At 35.6% G+C, this 21,815-nt stretch overlaps 1 protein-coding gene across 1 annotated transcript; it reads right to left on the bottom strand.

The window, feature by feature from the left end:
• On the bottom strand, nucleotides 1-12,998 carry LOC131942671 (uncharacterized). The gene is made up of 6 exons (XM_059302575.1): nucleotides 12,850-12,998; nucleotides 6,569-6,683; nucleotides 3,207-3,382; nucleotides 1,749-1,857; nucleotides 1,330-1,459; nucleotides 1-487 (listed from the first exon to the last, which is right to left on the bottom strand). The coding sequence occupies exons 2-6, from the start codon at nucleotides 6,680-6,682 to the stop codon at nucleotides 447-449; spliced, it is 570 nt and encodes a 189-aa protein (XP_059158558.1). The 5' UTR covers nucleotide 6,683; nucleotides 12,850-12,998; the 3' UTR covers nucleotides 1-446.
• Between the last annotated feature and the right edge of the window lie 8,817 nt (nucleotides 12,999-21,815).

Raw genomic sequence — 21,815 nt, 5'->3', positions numbered from 1 at the left:
CAGTTTCTTAATTTTATTCATGATCAGCACAGCTACAAGAGTTTGGAAACATATTCTAGTCCATCGAATCTTGGATTTGATTGATTTCTAGTTTTTATTTATACATGCACACATTACTAGTACTTATTATTTTAAAACCAAAACTTAAAAGTATTTTCAATATCTTGTAAATGTAGTAAATTAATATGTTTAGCTTGAAAATGGCAGATAACAAATGAATTTTCTCCCAAATCAAATTTCAAATAAGTTGTCATTTAAATATCCTAACACAGATTTAATTGGTCTAAACTAGAAGCAGCATTTGCAGTTAAAATAAGCTTAAGAAATGCTTTAAGACTGACTAAAAAAAACTTCCAAGTAAACCATTTCGTGTTGTGTAAGGTATGTGCCCTTCTTTCCCGGTATTTCATGTTGTCCATTACTCTTGTCGCTGTACTGTACGTGACTTAACCACTCGGTTTTTTAGGCGCACATGGGTCAGCTCTATCTGTAAAGATCAAATAGGAGTTTTTGTTTTAATTATTTAAACCATAACAACTAAACAAAATATGTTATGCTAATTTAACACTGAGCGATTTAAGTTAAGTGTAAACGTTTTCTTTTAAAACATGAAATTCAAAGTGTTTTACAATACATCATTAATGTTATGCAAAATGAGTTGATGTTTGACTTATCTCCAAAAATTTGACCCAATTACTTTTCTTTTAAGTAGGCTGATTAATTAAGCCGTTGCATTATTTAAGCGCAGAATAAATTTATATGTTTTGACGGACCAACTCTAAATCTGCCCAAAATTTTTTATATATAGCCTAAAGATTTATTTGCATATACATATATATATATATATATATATATATATATATATATATATATATATATATATATATATATATATATATCCCATATATATATATCCCATATATATATCCCATATATATATATCCCATTTATTTATATATAGAGAGAGATTTTTTAAAGGATGGGTGAGTCCGTAAGTGAGTGGTTGATTGGGGCTACAGGACATTACCCCCCCCTATTAATTATCCCCAGGACATTTCCCTCCCCCCTGTCAATCACCCCACTGTCAATTACCCCCCCCCCTTCCTCAAGTTAGCATCCTAACTCTAACTCAAACTATATATCTGTATAATGTATATAACCTTATCTAACCTTAAGAAAAATACCTAAACCAAAGCATTCACATCAGCATAAAACTTAAAATGTGTGTGTTTGTGTGTGTATGTGTGTAATTGTCTATGTGTGTGTAGCTTGACTTATTTATATCTGATTTTATCCGATGGTAACTGTGTCAGAGTGACCTTCACTTACTACCAAACTGTGGGTTGCAAACATAAAGTTGTGAGGAGTGAGTTGCATTCTCCCTGTTGCGACTAAATCTGGTCGCAAATGCATCTCTCCCCATTGAGCCAATGTGGTTTCTTGGACATCTACACTCAATCTGGTTTAGAATATTATAAAGAATACAACTTTTAAAGTAACAGAATTGTATTTTTTAAAATTATATATATATATATATATATATATATATATATATATATATATATATATATATATATATATATATATATATATATATACAAATATATGTATGGCTTTATTTATATTTTTTTATGTATATTCATACATCTATACTTTGTTCGTAATGTTTTTAAACTAAGTCCAATTTCTATTAGTTTTGTAATTGACAATTTCGCCATTGTTATCTCATATTGATCAATAAAACTGACTCTAGTAAAGTTTTTGCCTCCAAACTCTGGCGAATCATTTTCAACTGATTTAGCAATTTGATTCTCCCCGCACCACGGGAATGAACATGCGCGACCACAAGTATATTGTCTGGGGGAAAATAATTGAAAACGTGTAAGCAAGAGGAACGTGCTAATAAATCTAATTAAATTATCAATGCTTTGTTCTGTTAAACTAATAACAGGAAATTACTTAGCTTCCTTACCTACAATTTGATAAATTGAAAGAAAGAAAATATAAAATGTGAATTGTACATATGTACACACACACACACACACACACACACATATATATATATATATATATATATATATATATATATATATATATATATATTTATATATATATATATATATATATATATATATATATATATATATATATATTCTGGTCCATGTGGACGTCCACAGGTTGAATTTAACATCGACGTGCTAACAATTTTAAACAATTATAAACCTTATCCTACGTCACTAGTATTCATTAAAATCCAGGACCCAACACCTAAAATGACGTCACCCCTCAGCCCATCAAAACTCTCAAAACTATAAGTTTAAAAATAAAACAGCAATTTGTTTTTCTAAAATATTTACTGGTCACCATTGAATAGGCCTCGGTTGGTTTTCGTTTGAAGTTTTAAGAAAACTAACAACGTGAAGCAACGGCTTTATTTCAGTATCTAACATTATTGCAGTGTCTCTTCAAACTTTCTGAAATGCCCCTCCAGCCCCTACTGAGTGTGACGTCATTTATGGAAGAATCTTATTTTTTTTTTTTAAATTAAGCGATTAAGTAAACAGAATGGAAGCCATGAACCCGAGGAGGCCTTGCGACTTATTAATCTCATAAATGCTACTATCAATCGTTAAAATACACTCACCGAATACGGAAACTAATAGTGTGTAACGAGTACAGGGAATTATATTGTGTTAGCACCCCGCTTCGCCCCCCCCCCCCTACCCTCACCGCAAACACACACAAAGGTTTGAATACTTTGCACACATTTTTGGTCGGTAGTGGGGACAATCCTTGAAATTTTTCAAAAAATAATTATACTTTGACGTTTAATTAAAAATAAAACCTACTAATTTCTTCCTCCATGGGTTACATTCTATTTTTTGGTAGTTAAGCCTATTAATAAACATCATCGTAAATATTAAAGCCGTGTATCAGTAAATAGGTACACAATACATGTTACTGATTAATAGTAAATTGGTATTAAGTTTTGAGAGGTCTATGATGTCCGCTATAGAGGTGAGGGGGGAGAGGTATATATATATATATATATATATATATATATATATATATATATATATATATATATATATATATATATATATATATATATATATATATATATATATATATGAAGCGAGAGAAAGAGCGAGAGAGTGACCAACATTTTATCCAACCTGAGCCTAACCGACAGTTCACACACTTACGTGAAGCGATTAGAGACGTAGAAAGCATTCCCATCGTCTATTGGACAAGGGGTGTGCCGGTTACACCAGCAGTTTATGGTGGTCGTGAACTCGCACGGTGATCCATTTGGGCTCTCACGGATCCAGCCCACTACGTCAGCGCAGACGGCTTTTGGTGGACATGTGTCGTTATTTAACTAAAACGAGAGCAAGCACAGAGCCTTTATATATATATATATATATATATATATATATATATATATATATATATATATATATATATATATATATATATATATATATATATATATGTTACGGTCATAGCCCGAAGTCGGCCAATGCACCGAGTGGCCGGCCAATATCGCCTCCTATTGACCGGTCAAAGTCCGAAACTTTGTTTGATTTCGGCTTTTGAAATAGCTCTTGATTTCGACTGGCCATGGTGGACCGGCCAAAGTCTTAATTAGAAGATCGTCTGGCTAGGGACGACCGGCCAAAGTCCGAATTAGAAGATCATGAGCATATTTTGGTTTTTTTTATATGCCATAAGGAGCAGAAAATTAAGTTTTTATTGATTATTAATTAAAGTAAATGACAGAAACATTCAAAAATTTTATTGTACTATAGTCTCAATCAATCAATATTATCATTTGTTACAACAAGTTGAACTTTTATGGCATTTAGAATTACTTAGTAGCTTGTTATTTTTACACTTGCAGCAATTTGTTGTGCATTTGGTTGTGCAATTGCAGCGAGTGTAGCCTTGGCCCCCAGTCAATGATTGTGAAGACGCGATAGTTCGTAGTGATTTTTCATCAGTGCCAACTGACGACGTGAAGAATTGAAAACTCACTTCTAGCATATAGTTGTTTTAGAACACAATGTTCCGTTCCTAATTTGTAGAAACCGCCCTCAACGCTCATGACAACTGCAATCACGCTTTGGGGATCACCGCGACCTCTTTCAACATCTGGAACACGGATGCGTACATTGTGACCCACATCAGCATCTTTAAATTTTATATTTGATGTTTTAAGCATCTTAGCACCTTGAGTTTGCAAGCTAGTATGAGCTGCTGACCTGTGTTCCATGATATATTGTTTGTTGTGACATAATCTACCGGTAATATTTCCTCAGTAACCTTCGTCTGCTTCATTGGGTATTCCACAAATAGCATGGACATCGTTGCCACAGAATCCACAAGAATGAGCTGCACTGCAATGGTTTTCACAAACTATACAGAATCTGTTGGCCACATTATTGTCACGGCAGATGTGTTAGCTGAGGATGTCGTTGCATTTATGGCAACCTCCATTTCTTGTTCAATGTTCTCAAGATCTGGTTTCTGACGCACACGCCATCTCAAGTCGATTGGACACTATTGTTCAACTTACAAGGAACGTGGCAAAGTCTTTTGAACGGTCCATCTTGTTGCACGTGGTCGGTGACGCCGACTGACTTTGATTTTGTTCTTTGATGATTGTCATCATGGAGGAGGCTGTCACATACAATTGTAGCCCATATATGGAAACTAACATGGATTTACATTTTGTTTCTTTTGACAGCCATCTGGTGTCTGTCTCTTGATCTGACGGTCCTTTTGGTCCATTTCGCATTGCATATAGAATGCTATATAAACAAAAGCCGAACAATACGTTACTCACAATGACACCGCACCCAGAATAATGGAAACCCGGCCAGTGCGCTCTATGGGCGGCCAATGTACAAAATACGCTGTCAAGTTTAAGGGCTTCGGACTTTGGCCAGTACGTCCCGGCCAGTGCGTGCATTGGCCGGCCAATGTACGAAATACGATCTTAGTGCTAAGTTCTTCGGGCTTTGGCCAAGAGAGCCGCTTTGGCCGCACTTCGGGCTTTGACCGTAACACACACACACACACACACACACACATATATATATATATATATATATACATATATATATATATATATATATATATATATATATATATATATATATATATATATATATATATATATATATATATATATATATATATATATAAATATATATATATATATATATATATATATATATATATATATATATATATATATATATATATATATTTATATATATATATATATATATATATATATATATATATATATATATATATAAATAAATAAATATATATATATATATATATATATATATATATATATATATAAATATATATATACACACATATATATATATATATATATATATATATATATATATATATATATATATATATATATATATATATATATATATATATATATATATATATATATATATATATATATATATATATATATATATATATATGAGCCAGACCCCAGGTTTCCCGAGGCCAGGTGTCAAACCACTCACCCTGACCCGGCTTTAGTGTCGTCGCCAAGTAAAACCCACGTTGAAACTAACACGTATGGTCTCACGTATGAGCAATTTCTGGTTACGCCCCTATGCTTCTATGTTGTGGTAGCTATTACTTGTAGTTGTATGTGCATACGTTTGTGCAATTGTATAATTATGTGCATGTCTGTGTGAAAAGGTGTTGGCATCTGTAGTGCTCGTGTTTATTTCATTTCGGTATTATAATATAATTGCGTTTTTTTTCTTCTTCTTCTTCTTTGTTCTTGATTTTTGTGTAGGAAGGGATCCCCTCCAACACAATTAAGCATACGCATCAACTGGTTATGCACTATTGAGGCCATTAAGTCAGATTTCAGCCTGCTTTTCTTTTTTAATTTGTTTACATAGCTTTTGTCCAACCAAGAACAAACTACAAGGAATCAGTTGTTTGATTTTGGAGTTCTCTCTTCTTGAAGAGTGGGCTGTCCCCAGCTAACGCGCCTCATCTGTCCGAGACTTTTCGATTTAGCAACCATGAGTTTTACCGACTCGACCACGCCGACCCCATAATTGCGTTGATTTTCTTTACGTTGAAGATTTCGTTACTGCACTGAGTAAAAATTAGAGCAACATTTTCTAATTTAAAAGTCCCAAATAAAAAGCTTTAGCCTTTAGCCGGCTACCTCTGTTTCAAGAAATCCTCCATTCATACCCCACCCCCAACACCCCCCCCCCCCATACACACACACACACAAATACACATACACCTCCAGTATCTGTTTGGTTCACAAATTTAAAAATACCTCAATTCGGGAGTACAAGTATTTATAAATTACTTTCTTAAACAAAATAAATCACATTACTTCCATCTCCCATGTCCACCGTTCTCTAGGTTACACCTACACCAAAGCCAGATTCCCCCACCACCAGCCAGTAAAATTAATTACACATTGCAATCAAATCCTTTACACTATAAACAGGTACGATCTTACACATGGAGAAAGTGCCGTAAAATCTCTTACGTAAAAATGAGGTGTGTATTCACATGGGCTTTGACAGCTGCCAGGTGTAAGGTATGTCGCAACCAGTGACACAACTGCCAGCTTCATCATCGTCAGAGCTTCTCCTTTAAACATTCTAGTATCGTTTCCATTTTTTTTTTGTAAAAAAGGGAGAATAGATTTATAATAATTATCTATATACTACTAAAACTCAAGTTTGTTTACATGTTTGAATATTTATTTTTTTGTTTGTCTGATTGACTACTGGAGAGAATCTGCGCTATGTGGAGAGCTGTAAAATAGTATGTAGGTAGATAACATTTTTTGTTTTGAGACAGACTTTAATCACAAATTTATTTAAAGACGTTAATTAATTTATTGATTTATTAATTGGTAGATTAACCACATTAATTTTAAAAGTCTAAAACATTGACTTTACTTTGTGGGAATAGTGACGTCACATGATTTGTTTACTTTTTACATCAACAATGGCGGTTTCTATCGAAGAAGATTGTGTTCCCATTCCAATGTTTAACGCGTTCTAAAGCTAATTTTCTGTCGGCTATAAATTTAACAATACGTCCGTTTGCTGTATTTATTACGTTCAAACACTTATATCAATTTTCAACTGTCTTTTTCATTTAGTTTTACAATAAATTTCTCTAGCTCTACAATCTGTTCAAGAAAAATATTTATAGATCTAGATCTAGAATCTAGGTCAAACCAAAGATTAATTAGTTAAAAATACAATCCATTTTAAAATCATAATACAATTTTTGAGTTTCTTTATTAAACTACTTCAGTCCTTAAATAAGCCTACTTGATATAAATCTGTGTGATTTATCTATCTAGATCTAGAATAGGTCTAATCTAGATCTAACAAGAGCTACGCAAAAACTATACTTAAGCAAACCAGTCGTAGAATATAAATAACGAGCCGACCCGCGGCGTATCATAAGCCACTATTTAGTTGTTTTATTTTCTACTTTTCAGTAATTCATAATTTGTGAATTCGACAGTACCAACGCTGCCACTGAAAATATTTCCTTAAAAACACGACCAGTAGCTCGTTAAGGACGATAACGCCCCTCCTTTCCTCAACTCCTACCCCCCCCCCCCCCCAGTGAAAGTAAACTCCTCTTAGTTACCTCCCCTAAGTTTAAAATCGTCTCAAACAAAATTATCTGCCCTTAATAGCCGTCACTAAACCCGGCTCAACGATTGTAAAAATTTAGCGTGAACCACAGCTCACCAGACCATGTAGGGGTGGGGGGGGGGTAGGGAGCGCGTTTACAGCTTGGTGTTTCCTCTCGTCTCCAAGAAGAGAATTATATATATATATATATAGATTCCAGATCTATCTAGATTTAGATAATAATGAGTTTCTATATACTAAACAATTTCAGACCTTTATTATTTTATATAATCTTTGTTTAGCTATGGAATTGGCTATTTTAAGATAACATTTAATTTGAAAGTTACTAGACTAAGATCTAGATCTAGAGATAGGGCCTATGCGCGTAAATCAAGTTGCATAAGGAGACTTAACGTATTATTATATAGCACAAAAAACATTAGTGTTGTCACGAGTCTAGATAGCTAAGTTGTTAGTGTAATGGGCTTTCATGCGGGTGGCACGGGTTATAGACACATCACGTCAATATTATAAAAAAAAAAGATTTAATTTTTTTTTAGATGTGAATGACAAAGCTGCTTATCTGAAATTGGCGGGATACAGGGCAGGTGAAGTAGAGTTCATCTTTTTCTTTGTCCTAAGCATATGAAGGGATAGTGTGGTCAGAGACATGCTAGGCCGGAATAGTTTTTTTTTTAAACGATAAAAACATGATGTCTGAGACTTGGCGAGACACTGAGCAGGTGAAGTAGAGTTTAGTAGGTCACCTGTGACGTCAGTATATGAAGGGATAGTGTGGTCAGACCTATGCTCAGCCGAAATCGGTGTTTTTAAAAGATAAAAAACGTCTTTTTGAATGTGGGGGTCTGGTTATTTTGTGATGATGCGTGACAGACGTGATGTCATTTATGGACGCCCCCCGAAACAAACAGTTATACAAGGGATGACCGGGTCAGTCTAGTCTATCTATATACTACTAAAACTCCAGTTTGTTTACATGTTTGAATATTTATTTGTTTGTTTCTTTGTTTGTTTGTTTTTTGTTTGTCTGATTGACTACTGGAGAGAATCTGCGCTATGTGGAGAGCTGTAAAATAGTATGTAAGGTGGAGAACAATTTTTACATCAACAATGGCGGCTTCTATCGAAGAAGATTGTGTTCCCATTCCAATGTTTAACGCGTTCTAAAGCTAATTTTCTGTCGGCTATAAATTTAACAATACGCCCGTTTGCTTTATTTATTACGTTCCAACACTTTTATCAATTTTCAACTTTCTTTTTTATTTAGTTTTACAATACATTTCTCTAAATCTACATATCAGCTGTCGAAGGAAGAAAAAGTTATGAATCTAGATCTAGGTCACGAGAAATAACGTAAATTCTAGATCTAGACTTAAAGTACGTAAATTCTAAATCTAGAACCTAGAATCTATATACTAAACTATTTCAGGCCTTAATTATTTTACATAAATCTTTGTTTGTTTAGCTATGGATTATGCTAATTTGGAAATGCTTGATCTAGGGCCTATTTGCGTAACTTAAGATTCATACGCGGCTTCTATACCGCTAATTTTGCAAAATTATAGACTTAACGTAAATTCTAGATTTAGCTCTATCTAGATGTACTAAACTATTTCAGGCCTTAATATTTTACTTTATATAAATCTTTGTTTGTTTAGCTATGGAATAAGCTAATTTTGGATAATATTAAATTTGAAATGCTGGATCTAGGGTCTATTTGTGTAACTTAAATTTTATACAAGGATTCTATACCGCTAAATTTGCTTATAATTGGTGATAGGTGAGTTGATAGTTTAATCGCTAACCGTGTGTGTGGTACGGGTTCGAAACACATCTTGTAAATATTTGTTTTTTGTAAATTTTTTATAGATGTGAATGATAAAGTTGTCTATCAGGACACGGGGCAGGACACGGGGCAGATGAAGTAGAGTTCATCTGTTTCTGTGTTCTTGGCATATGAAGGGATAGTGTGGTCAGAGCCATGCTCGGCCGGAATCTTTTTGTAAACGATAAAAAGATGTTGTCTTAGACTTGGCGCGGGACACTGGGCAGGCGAAGTAGAGATGGGTAGGTGTAGAGTTCACTTGTGACGTCAGCATATGAAGGGGTAATGTGATCAGACCTATACTCAGTCTGTTTTGGTGTCAGTGTTTCTTCCAGACTTTTTTCTCCGGGGGGGGGGGGGGGGGGGGCCGGGAGACTTTCTTCGTGGGGGGAAGGGGGGGGGGGCGGAGCCCTCCCCCTCTCACCTCCCTCACCCCGAGATGTCTGGAAGAAACTCTGATCGGTGTTTTAAAAGACATAAACATGTCTAAGTTGTGGGGACACTGGGCAGGTGAATTAGAGTTGACCTGCTTTTGTGAATCTCAGCATATAAAGGGATAGTGTTTTCAGACCCATGCTCAGCCGAAATACGTGTTTTTAAAAGACTAAAACGTCTCAGGTGTGACGTCTATTTGAATGTGGGGGTCTTGTTTTTTGTGAAGATAAGTGACAGACGTGATGTTTTTTATGGATGACCCCCGAAACCCACAGTTATCCAATGGATGACGGGTAGTCTAGTAATACAAAACAACAGAAATAACGGTTGTCATTACGAATCAATAACAATCGTCATGCCATCATAATCAAAATCAATGTAAATATAATTGATATCGCATGTTTTATTTAACACGGAGGGAAATACGAATGGCTTCTGACGAATATCTTTTTCTAAAAGGACGGAGATCCTCCACAATTATAATCCATTTTTAATTATTTAAACTTTTTAAAATAGAATAGAATCTTGTATAAAAAAAAAATTGCGCACCAAGTGAATGGCAAACAATATGTGTATAATAGTGCGGAATATTATTAAAACTTTATAAATTAATCAGCGTTTTTTTTTAATCAGACAAAGCGTAAATTACTACTTCCGGTCATCGGAAAGTAGGCCTACTCAATATTTAATAGAAGGCGGAAAAATAGATCTTTTACTTACTTATGAAATATTAATAATCTATCTGAAATAGTACTCAAGTTACGGGCTTTAAAAAAACTATAAGTAGAATAAGCTGCACTTCCGTTTGTCGGAAATCGCTGAAAATTGATACAGAACTACAAATTTGATATACTCTATAATATAAGCCGGCTGGTAGTGTGTCAGTCCTGCCTTTCTTCCGTCATCGCTATAGATTTTTGAACCATAAAAGTAAACATCACATCTTGCAGTGCTTTTCAGTGCATCGAAGTGTCTTAATATAAGTAATAGCGTAGGGTTTGTTTATAAAACGACATAACATTATTTTATAGTTGCCACTGTTTTTACTCTTTTGCATAACGTCAAGAAAATATTAAATACGCGCACATTGCTAAAACATATTAAAAGGATCAATGTCAAATATCATTTTCGTTTATATTCCTAGAAAAAATGGATACATTTTAAAAACATAATAACAGTAGGGTAGAAAAATCTAATTGAACTGTTTAGTAATTTTGCCAAGGGAGGTAATTTAAAAATAAATTCAGCTCACGCTAAAAACGTGATTCCAAAATCTCCAATAATTGTTGGATTATTATAATTAGAAAAATGTAAATACAAATTATGCAGACGGGTAAGAGTACATCTATATATATACTTCTCTTCTTGGAGACGTTAGAAAACACCAAGCTGTAAGTGCGCCTCCTAGCAGCCCCTCTCTTCCTCTCGAGGCATATCGCTATCACACCCACCCCCACATGGTCTGGTGAGCTGTGGTTCACGCTAAATGTTTACAATCGTAGAGCCGGATTTAATGACGACTATTAGGGGAAGATAATTTAGTTTGAAACAATTTTAAACTTAGGGGAGGTAACTATGAGGAAGCTTTTTTCACGGGGGGAGGATAGGGGTTGGGGAAAGGAGGGTTTTAGTGTTTTAAAGCAAATATTTTCAGTGGCAGCATTCAAATTATGAAATACTGATAAGTAGAAAATAAAACAAATAAATAGCGGCGTTTGATTCGCCGCGGGTCGGCTCGTTATTGATAAAAGGCTATCTTTTATTTGTTTTATTCAATGAGCGTACTGTTTACTAATTATTATTTTTAATCAACTATTCCCCATTATTATATAAAGTCATCACGTTCATTTAGTGCGCAATGGTTTTAGTCATAAAACTTTATTGGGGGGGGGGTGTCAGAATTTATTTAATGTCCCCGGGTGCCGACCTTAGGGGGCGCAAAAATGGAATGGAAAAAAAATGCGAGGGGGGGTGCAAATCGAATGTTTGGGGGTGGGGGGTGGGGAGGGTACAAATCGAAAGTTTGAGGGAGGTGCAAATCAAAAGTTTGTTCAGGGGGGGGGGGGGATTTCAAATCAAAAGTTTGAAGGCGGGGGTGCAAATCGAAAGTCCGAGGGGGGGGGGGGGGTGCAAATCGAAAGTTTGTCCCCGGGCGCCGGAAGGGTCGCTACGCCTATGTTTTGTAGTCATTCACTGAGTCGGACGCGTCCGCCGGGACTAGACTGTGAGCAATTTGCCTTTATGATTGCATTTAAATTGTGTTTATGTTATAAGTGTTGTGTTTGTTTTTTCGTTTGTGTTTTTTTTTTGCGTTGGTTTGTGTTATGTTTAGTTTAGTTCTGTTCCCAAGTTGGTACATTTAAAAAAGATTTGCTGTGGCGGAGCACTGGTATGCAGCTAGTACTTATATATGCACTATATGTGAAACTATGTTTTTCCGACTCAGGAAAGTGTAAAACGTCGAGATTTGTGAAAATCTCGATTTCGATTATTTTTTTTTGGACCATTAAAATTCTTCCTCTATACTTCGTATACGAGAAAGTAAAATGGTATAAAATCTTCATTAGCAGGTTCAGTTTATTTTCGAAACCAAAAATAGATGTGAAAACTGGTATACAAGAGGTATTGGGATACTAATACTATTTTTTTAGTTGTTTTTTTTTCAAAATTTTAAAGACTTTTTTTAAACTTTTAAAACAGTAATTAAGTAATATATTAATTTCGACAAAGTATAATTAAAATTTTAAAAGGAATAAAAAACGATTTCAAGAACTTTTAACGTTGGGGCTGAGAGGGGGAGGGGGTGAAGTGTATCGATCGTATGTCATGCATGGAGGAAAAAATTGTACTATTATAAGTTATAAACAAATCAAAGACTTTGTTTACCTTGTAGTTAGATGCTAACGAAGGAAGATTCCAGTAGTTACACTTTTGGTGCCGATAACTTTGAATGATACACAAACACTTGTTACCAACCTGATTGGTGTGGCGTGCAAACACAGAGTGAGCTCGCTGGGGAAATTTGCAGTGGTGTGCACGTGTGACGACCTAAATAAGGGGATTGGGAGGAGCTTATTGCACAAAAACGCGACAAATTGCGAATGAGTCCAATCTTTCTACATTAACCCATTAAGGACCATGAAGATTGTAAAACAGATTTTAAAATTTCCTTAAAATTTATTTATCGAACACTTATCGGTAAAGTCTCTAGTAGGTTCAAAAGCTCTTCCCTCTACTCCAAGTTAAATAAACTGGGAAGGATCTCCTCTAAACTTTCTCGAATATACAGACATGATTTTTAATCCAATGTTAATAACTTAAACTTGCTAAAATAGTATAGAATCTCGTATAAAAAAAAAGAATTGGCACCAAGTGAACGTCAAACAATATGGGTATAATAATGCGGAATAGTATTAGTACTTTTCAAATTTATATAGGTTTTTTGGGGAAATCGGAAATTAGCGTAAATTACTTAATCCGGTCAACGAAAATTAAACATTTGACAGAAGGCAGAGAATTTGATCTATAATCTATATGTGAAATTTCGTTTATCTATCTTAAACAGTACTCAAGTTATAGGCTTTTCAAAAACTAAAAGTACAATAAGTTCCACTTCCGGTTATTAGAAATCGCTGAAAAGTTGATACAGAACTACAAATTTGATATAATACGCGTATATGAAATTTATTTCATCAACCTAGCTGTAACGGTACTCAAGTTATCGTACTGACAGACACACACATGCACACATACATACACACATACATACACACACACACACACAGACATGCGGAAAATTGCCAAACATATGTTTTTCCGACTCTTTCTTCCTCTATACTTCGTATACAAGAAAGTAAAAATTTAAAATGTCTAGTATGTTTGAAATCTTTACTCTAAGTTGATTATAGACTGCAAGGAAGAGGTTGTTCGAAAAATTAAAAATCCTTGTTTTTTTTACTTGTAAAAACGACATTGGGCTGTTACTAGAAAATATAAAATAACTTATAAAGCTAACTTTTTAATTTATACAGGTTTTGTATGCCTGTTTTCAAGGGCTTACTTTGTCTAGAGAGCACGACGTCTAAATTGTTTTATACAACGTAGATCATTTCACATTAGCCAAACAATTTCAAAATTTGGTGTTGTTAAGTACCGTTACATTTAATTGTTAAATTTAATTGTATTTCTCAATACCAAATTTTGAATAATTTAGTTTCAATACCTTTCAAACGTGACAGTTTTATTTGGTGTTCATTTTAAATTATACAATACATTTGCCTCTTAGTTCTCAAGGGGTTAATAGCAAAATGTATGAACGTTAACAAAACATTATCGAGTTAGAGGTTTTTCTCACGAATACTCAAGTACACGCGCACACACACATTAACATGCTTAAACACAAATGAACATACACGATCACACACACGCGAAAACAATTACATGTATATTTTATTGTTCACAAACTCACAATAAACTTAAACATGTAGATAAACACACACATACACACCTAGTCATGCTAAAATCATCCGTAATACATGAAAAATATTATGCATATATACACTCATACATACATATGCTCACACAGAAAACACCACCTTATATATTTACTGCATATCCTGTAAGATGTGATATAATTGTGTTTTTAATACTAAATTAGAGATTACTTGTAATAATGCACTAAAAAGTAGAAAATAAATGATTTTCTTTAAATATAAGATAATACACTACTATTTAAATCAGAGGCGTAGCTACCGGGGGGCAGGGGGGTACATATGTCCCCGGGCGCCAACCCTAGGGGCGCCAAAATAAGCTCATTTTAGCTGCTATTTTGAATTATAAATATAAAAAAATATAGGGGGGGGGGCGCCAAATCGAAAGTTTGTCCCCGGGCGCTGGGCGGGGTCGCTACGCCTCTGATTTAAATTACTATTAAAAAGTGTGGGTCACTTTATTATATATTGGATAGTAATATTATACAGGAGACCCACGCTTTTAATTCATTAATAAAAATGAATTTAGCATTCAAATAAGTCAAATTCAATGTCAAATTGCATTGACTTCATGTCTTGACCCGCATGCCAACTTTTAACCGAATCTATCAGTTAGAAGTGCCCTAATTTCGTTCGGGCGTTTCGATCTAGATAGACTGATGACTGACGACAGACAGAGGAAGCAAGTTAAATAAAAGCTTGTAAAAAGGTTTTAACAACAAGCTTTAAAAACAAACTATTATCTATCTATCTGTATACTGCTAAAACTCAAGTTTGTTTACAAGTTGTTTTTTTTTTCTTCTTTTTTTGTCTGTTGGGTATAGGAGAAAATCTGCACTATGTGTAGAGCTGTAAAATTGTATTTAGGTAGAGAACAATGTTCTTTTTGACAAAACTGTTATTAACAAATTAATTTAACTTGGCGGGATACAGGGCAGGGTAAGTAGAGCTCATCTGTTTCTTTGTCCTCAGCATATGACGTAGATACTAAGATAGTGTGGTCAGAGCCATGCTCGGGCGAAATCATTTTTTTTAAAACTTGGCGGGACACTGGGCCGGTTAATGTTGGGTATAATGTATAGTTCACTTGTGACGTCAGCATATGAAGAGATAGTGTGGTAAGACCCATGCTCAGCCGAAATCTTTGTTTTCAAAGACAAAAACATGTCTGAATTGGGGGGACACTGGGCAGGCAGAGGCGTAGCGACCCCTCTCGCCGCCATTGGCGAACGTACAATTTGGCGATCCCCATTTTATATATATATATATATATATATATATATATATATATATATATATATATATATATATATATATATATATATATATATATATATATATATATATTGGTGTGTGTGCGTGCGTGTGTGTGCGTGCGTCTGCGCCCGACGTTCCGTAAACGTTTTAATAATTACGGTGTAGTCTATGCTTTGTGTTCCCTTGAAACTTTACCAATTAAATTCCCCTTAAGATGCGTAGTCCTTTAAAAAAAAAGATGAGTATTGTCAGAAAAAAGTAAGCCTCGTCTGAGTTTAGAGGGAAGTTTGAACAGGCTCTAATTCGTTTAGGCCAGTCTTTATATGTTCTATTTTTGGAACATTATGTGCTATGATTTGTTATAAAATACGAAATGTGAAGTAATGAACGGCTATATTAATTAGTGAGGTAGTGGACGGCCGTTAAAGCTAGATTAATTATTGAGGGAGATTAATTTGTGTGCTTACGTCGTAATTAACATATATTATGTTAGGCACCTACGCTTTAAGTGAACCATGTGCAAGCAGAAGATAATTAAATGTTGTTTGTTTTTAAATGTTCTGTGATTTTTCGGGGATTTTTGTTTGTTAATTTAAAAAAAGCTTTTATTATCTTTCCATGACCAATCAACTAGTATAAAAATAATCTCTCTATATAATTCTCTTCTGGGAGACGCTAGAAAACAAGCTGTGAACGCGCTCCCTACAATCCCCACCCCTAAATGGTCTTAGTGAGCTGTGGTTCACGCTATGTTTACCTTCGTGGAGTCGGGTTTAGTGACGGCTATTAGGGGCAGATAATTTAGTTTGAAACGATTTTAAACTTTGGGGGGGGGGGGGGGAGGGGGGGTTATGGTCCTTAACGAGCTACTTATGGTGTTTTAAAGAAATATTTTCAGTGTCAGCGTTGGTACTGTCGAATTCACAAATTATGAATTACTGAAAAGTAGAAAAAACAACAACTAAATAGCGGCGTATGTTATGGCGCGGGCCGGCTCGTATATTATACAAATTTAATTTATCATAATCTGTAATAGAAATTGTGGGGCCCAAAAATAATCGGGGTCTCCAGGCTGAGGATGTGTGTTCGTTTGTATGGTTAATTGCAAGTGTGTCTGAGTGCGTAAGTATGTATGTGTGTGTGTATTTGCTCGTGAATCAGTTGAATCAGATATGAATATTTTATTAGCTCGTGAATCACTTGAACCAGGTATGAATATTTTATTTGCTCGTGAATCAGTTAAATCAGGTATGAATATTTTATTTGCTCGTGAATCAGTTGAATCAGATATGAATATTATATTTGCTCGGGCATCAGTTGAATAACGTATGATTATTTTATATGCTCGTGAATCAGTTGAATCAGATAGGAATATTTTATTTGCTCGTGAATCAGTTGAAGCAGGTATGAATATTTTATTTGCTCGTGAATCAGTTGAAGCAGGTATGAATATTTTATTCGCCAGAAAAATATTTGCGTCTGAACTTAATCAAACAGGGATTAGACAGGGAACTCATGTTGATGTAAGTAAAGCTCAGTCTATATAAGACTGTAAATCCTATTGCTTTAATTACAAAGAAATGCAGGTTATTTCATTTATATCACAAACTTGATTCAAAGGGAACACCTTAACATAACATTCTTTCTAACAATATACTGGCTTATATTTAATGCTCACTTGCTCATAAGCAGCGTAGCTATAAGCCAACCAGAGTAAAGGTATGAAAAATACTGAAATGTAATAAAAACACTGCACTGGAATTCATTAAATAATGTTTTATTAGAACAAATGGACGTTTTACTGTTATTGCGTATCTGACAAAACAAATTCTACTTTCAAAGATTTACAAGCAACATTAATTATTACAAAACTCAAAATCACTTGTTTAATACTTCTCTGAATTCTTAGGTGGTTTGGTCTTTATTTACTTAAAAATCTAGGTATAGAAGTAATTTATTACGGCACTTGTTAGAATGCCTATAACGGCCATCTACTTGGTCACTTGTTAGAATAACTAAAACGGCCGTCGACTAACTCTACAGGGAACCTAGTTGTAAACACCGTCCATTTTGGCACTTTTTAAACTAGAAATATCGGCCGTCTACTATGTTTTCGTTTTTCATAGGAACGAACGAACGAACAAACGAACGAACGATGAACAACCGATCGACCGACGGATCGACCGACGGACCGAACGAACAAACGAAAGAACGAACGAACGAACGAACGAACAAACGAACGACCGTAATATCCTAACAAATACAAAACATCCCCTCCCCCAACCTAACACTAACAACATAAAAACCACGCCTCCTCCAGCCATTACCTAAGTGTTTACACGTACTAAATGTATCGACCCGTAAAACATACACAATTCTCCTATTTATTACGGCACTTGTTAGAATGCCTATAACGGCCGTCCACTTCATCACCTGTTAGAATAGCTATAACGGCCGTCTACTTGGTCACTTGTTAGAATAATTAAAACGGCCGTCCACTAACTCTACAGGGAACCTAGTTGTAAAGACCGTCCATTTTGGCAAATTTTAAACTAGAAATATCAGCCGTCTACTAGGTCAATGTTAAAACCAGCAATGACGGCCGTCCACTACGTCACTAGTGAACTTGGCTATTATGGCCGTCCACCACGTCACATTATAACCCACCCAAAATGGCCGTCCACTTCGTCATTTGAAAATTAAAGGTAAAAAATCTTCTGTGTAACAAGTAATATAGGATATAAAACTGAATAGAACATTCTACATTCCACAAATTTAATTAAACTACTGATTAATAAATTAAAATTCCACAGCGAGAAAATTTCGAAATGAACAAGTATTACAAAGGTCTAGCCCAAGGGTCTCCAAACTTCTTAGCCCGAGGGCCGCATTAACTATCAAATATAAGATCGGGGGCCAGAGTTTATTCCCGGCATCTCTTCGGGGTGGCGGAGCCCCCCCCCCCCCCCCGAAGAACGCCACACCCCCTCAACGGAATTATATATATATATATATATATATATATATATATATATATATATATATATATTTCAAGTGCCCCTACCCGAGAAAAAAGTCTGAAAGAAACACTGTCGGAGACCGTTAATACACTTGAGGTCCATGATTGTTCTCAAATTGTTTTTCACCTAGGCATACTTCATTCTTGATAAAGTTTGTATGTTGTTCCGAAATTTGAAAGGTACTTTGATGCAAAAGTTTTAATATTAGGAAAGTCTTCCTTGGGCAAATACCTATAAAACCCACCCGCCCTTATTTGACCATGTCTTAAAGCAGGTCTTTTGCTGGGAAACTGGTCACATTTACTTCAATGGTATTTGCACCTTATTCTACATTTTCAGTTTGTTTGAAATTTTTGTTCTCAGCCACCTCCAACAAACATTTTTTTCGTCATCCGGCCCGCGGGCCGTAGTTTGGAGACCCCTGGTCTAGCCAATCGATAAATGATACGTGTCGTACTACCATTGATATCTTTTTAATGTAAGCTTGACATACATAGGCGGATCCAAATGATAAGTAAGTAGCGAATAACCGTCCCCTGGGGCTCGCCCGCTTTGATCCATACATACAGAGTAAGCAAGTTAAATAAAAGCTTGCATTAAAACAAAAAAAAAATTATTGTTAGTTCTTTGTGTTAAACTGAGACAGAAATAAAAATTAGGAGGTGAATTCCAGCAATTTCAAAATGTATTCAGAATTTTAGAAGTTTGAATTTTTTTTTAAAATTAAAACTTCGAAATGCAACACATGAAGAATCGGGGAGCCGGACATTTTCCCGTAAGACACTTGCCCGAATGCCGTTTGCCCGAAGGCCGATTTCCCGAATGGACACTTGCCCGAATGCGACAAATGTCCGAATGGACACTTGCCCGAATGCGACAAATGTCCGAATGGACACTTGCCCGAATGCGACAAATGCCCGAATGGACACTTGCCCGAATGCGACAAATGTCCGGATGGACACTTTCCCGAATGCGACAAATGCCCGAATGGACACTTGCCCGAATGCGACAAATGCCCGAAAGCCACTTGCCCGAAGGCCTTTTGCCCAGAGGCGTGGCTAGGGGGGGGGGGCGGCCGATCCGGGCGACGACCCGAGGGGGCGCCAAAAGGGGTAGAAAGAATTAAAAGCTCATTTTAAGCTGCAATTTTTAATTATAAACAAAGGTAAGAAATATAACGGCCGCAAGCTTTTGCATACTGATTTAACTGTTCGCTACCTTGATTGTGTTACTGTAAAACCGCTGTTCAGCTTTCTTAGTTGGGGAGGCGCTTTTTAGAAGACTAAAATTGGAACAAATTTACAATGGATTAGTGAGTAGATAACCGTTATCACGTAGAAAGGAAACCCAATGTACTAAAGCGTAGTTTACGATTGTGTAACATTAAAAAAAATAGTCAGATGACGTTAAATCCCGAGCTTCCATCTTTGTCCAAGATGGTGGGGTGGGGTGCTTTTTCAGCAATAAAATCGCAAGGACTAGTACTGGATCGCTAAGTAAAAGAAACCAATTGTATTAACGCTTTTTGTACAATTTCACTACCCAGTTTTGCTAAGAAATGACGCGAGTAGTTCTTTGTACGATTCTCACGATTCTCTCAATTTCAACGTGATAGATCAGATACTTTTACTTGATTGCATTACATCTTGGATCACTGCATTAAAGAGAACTAAGTATCGCGGATTCTTGTACAAATCAGTAAAATAGCAGACTGTCGAAGCGAATGGGTGGAAAGCGACACTATTTGTAAACATGTTAAGATCGAAGAAAATTAGTATATTGTACTTAATTAAATACATCATTTTTATTGCTTTTTTCGTAACACTGTTATCAACCTAACTGATAATTTATAATTGTAATATATATTATTATAGAAATTGTTCTAAAGACACGACCAAAAGTAGACAAAATAAGCTTGCACCTTCTACAAAGTACACTCTAAATCTGAGGTTCTTAACTTTTTGGAGGTACCGAACCCAACCAGGTTCATATGTGCAATCACAAAACCCTTCTTAATAGTTGTATCGTCCACACTGACAAAACCCGACCGTGAAATCACATAAGTCGGATGTATGTCTTGACCTCCGCCGAAGCCCTGATTCTGTCTAACAGAACCACTTGGGTTCGATGGAACCCACTGTTCTAAACTTTTTTTGGTTTTCTCCTTTTTATTCGTTTCGGCTTCCTAAGGAGCATAGGCGTAGGCAACACTTCGTCAACTCTTCGTTTATGCAGATCGAACCCTAATAATCCAGCCTCCCCTTCTCTATTTTAAACGATTTTCTTCATAACTTATTTGGTCTTTTTCTCTTCCTCTTTCTCCGTGGTGGACTTCACAAAAGCACCTGCATAATGATGTTATTTTTTGTTTTCCTCATATTGTGCCTTAACACCACCTTTTCATTCTCCGCTGTCTTTAAACTAGGTCCGAGTCCTATACATCATATCCTTCCTAACATATAAAAGCCCATGTGCACACTTCTCTCTACTTTGTAAGAGATTTCAGTCTGTGGGGGCATACCTACCTACTTTGTTACAGAATTTAGTATGTGGGGTCATACCTACCTACTTTGTAAGAGATTTTATTACAACGAGCCGACCCGTCGCGTAACATACGCCGCTATTTTGTGACGGCTAAAGACTTCCGGAAAGACATATTATTATATCGTCCAAATGGGGTGGGTGGGTACACACTGTTGCGCATGCCTGGAGAGTTGGCGTGCGTGCGTGGTTTCCCCGCATGGACAGCTGCCTCCACATCTCAACTGCTTATGTTCATTGGAGGTGTGGATCAAGACATAAACATAACACAAGAGTTGCCTTCCCTACATAGAATGTATGGCACTGTTACCGAAGAGAATAAAGATAGAAACACAGAATCGAAATATTTACCATATTTCACAGTAGTAAGATGGCTAATTTGCGAGAAAATAGGTGACTTCCTTGAAAGTAAAGGCAAGCCACAAGCTGATGCACTTGCTGTCTGTTGAAGAGTGGGTATAGAAATTGGCCTCTGCTGCAAACACAACTAGTCATTTAAATTTTCTGAATCTAAACCTTCAAGGAATGGAAATTTAGTTACTGA

Source organism: Physella acuta, unplaced genomic scaffold, assembly GCF_028476545.2.
Source record: "Physella acuta isolate Inbredline_101_S28 unplaced genomic scaffold, ASM2847654v3 ptg000418l, whole genome shotgun sequence".
In the NCBI taxonomy this organism is placed as follows: Eukaryota; Metazoa; Mollusca; class Gastropoda; family Physidae; genus Physella; species Physella acuta.
The sequence above is the reverse complement of the archived record's forward strand: the minus strand, read 5'-3'. Positions and strand labels throughout refer to the sequence as shown.

Excerpts from the sequence above, each read along its gene's own strand:
- LOC131942671 (XM_059302575.1), bottom strand. The coding sequence starts at position 6,682 with ATGTTTAAAGGAGAAGCTCTGACGATGATGAAGCTGGCAGTTGTGTCA. Across the intron at positions 1,858-3,206 it reads TACGTCTCTAATCGCTTCAC|ACAATATACTTGTGGTCGCG; the intron begins GTAAGTGTGTGA and ends ATTTTCCCCCAG. Across the intron at positions 488-1,329 it reads TTGCAACCCACAGTTTGGTA|ATAGAGCTGACCCATGTGCG; the intron begins GTAAGTGAAGGT and ends TGATCTTTACAG.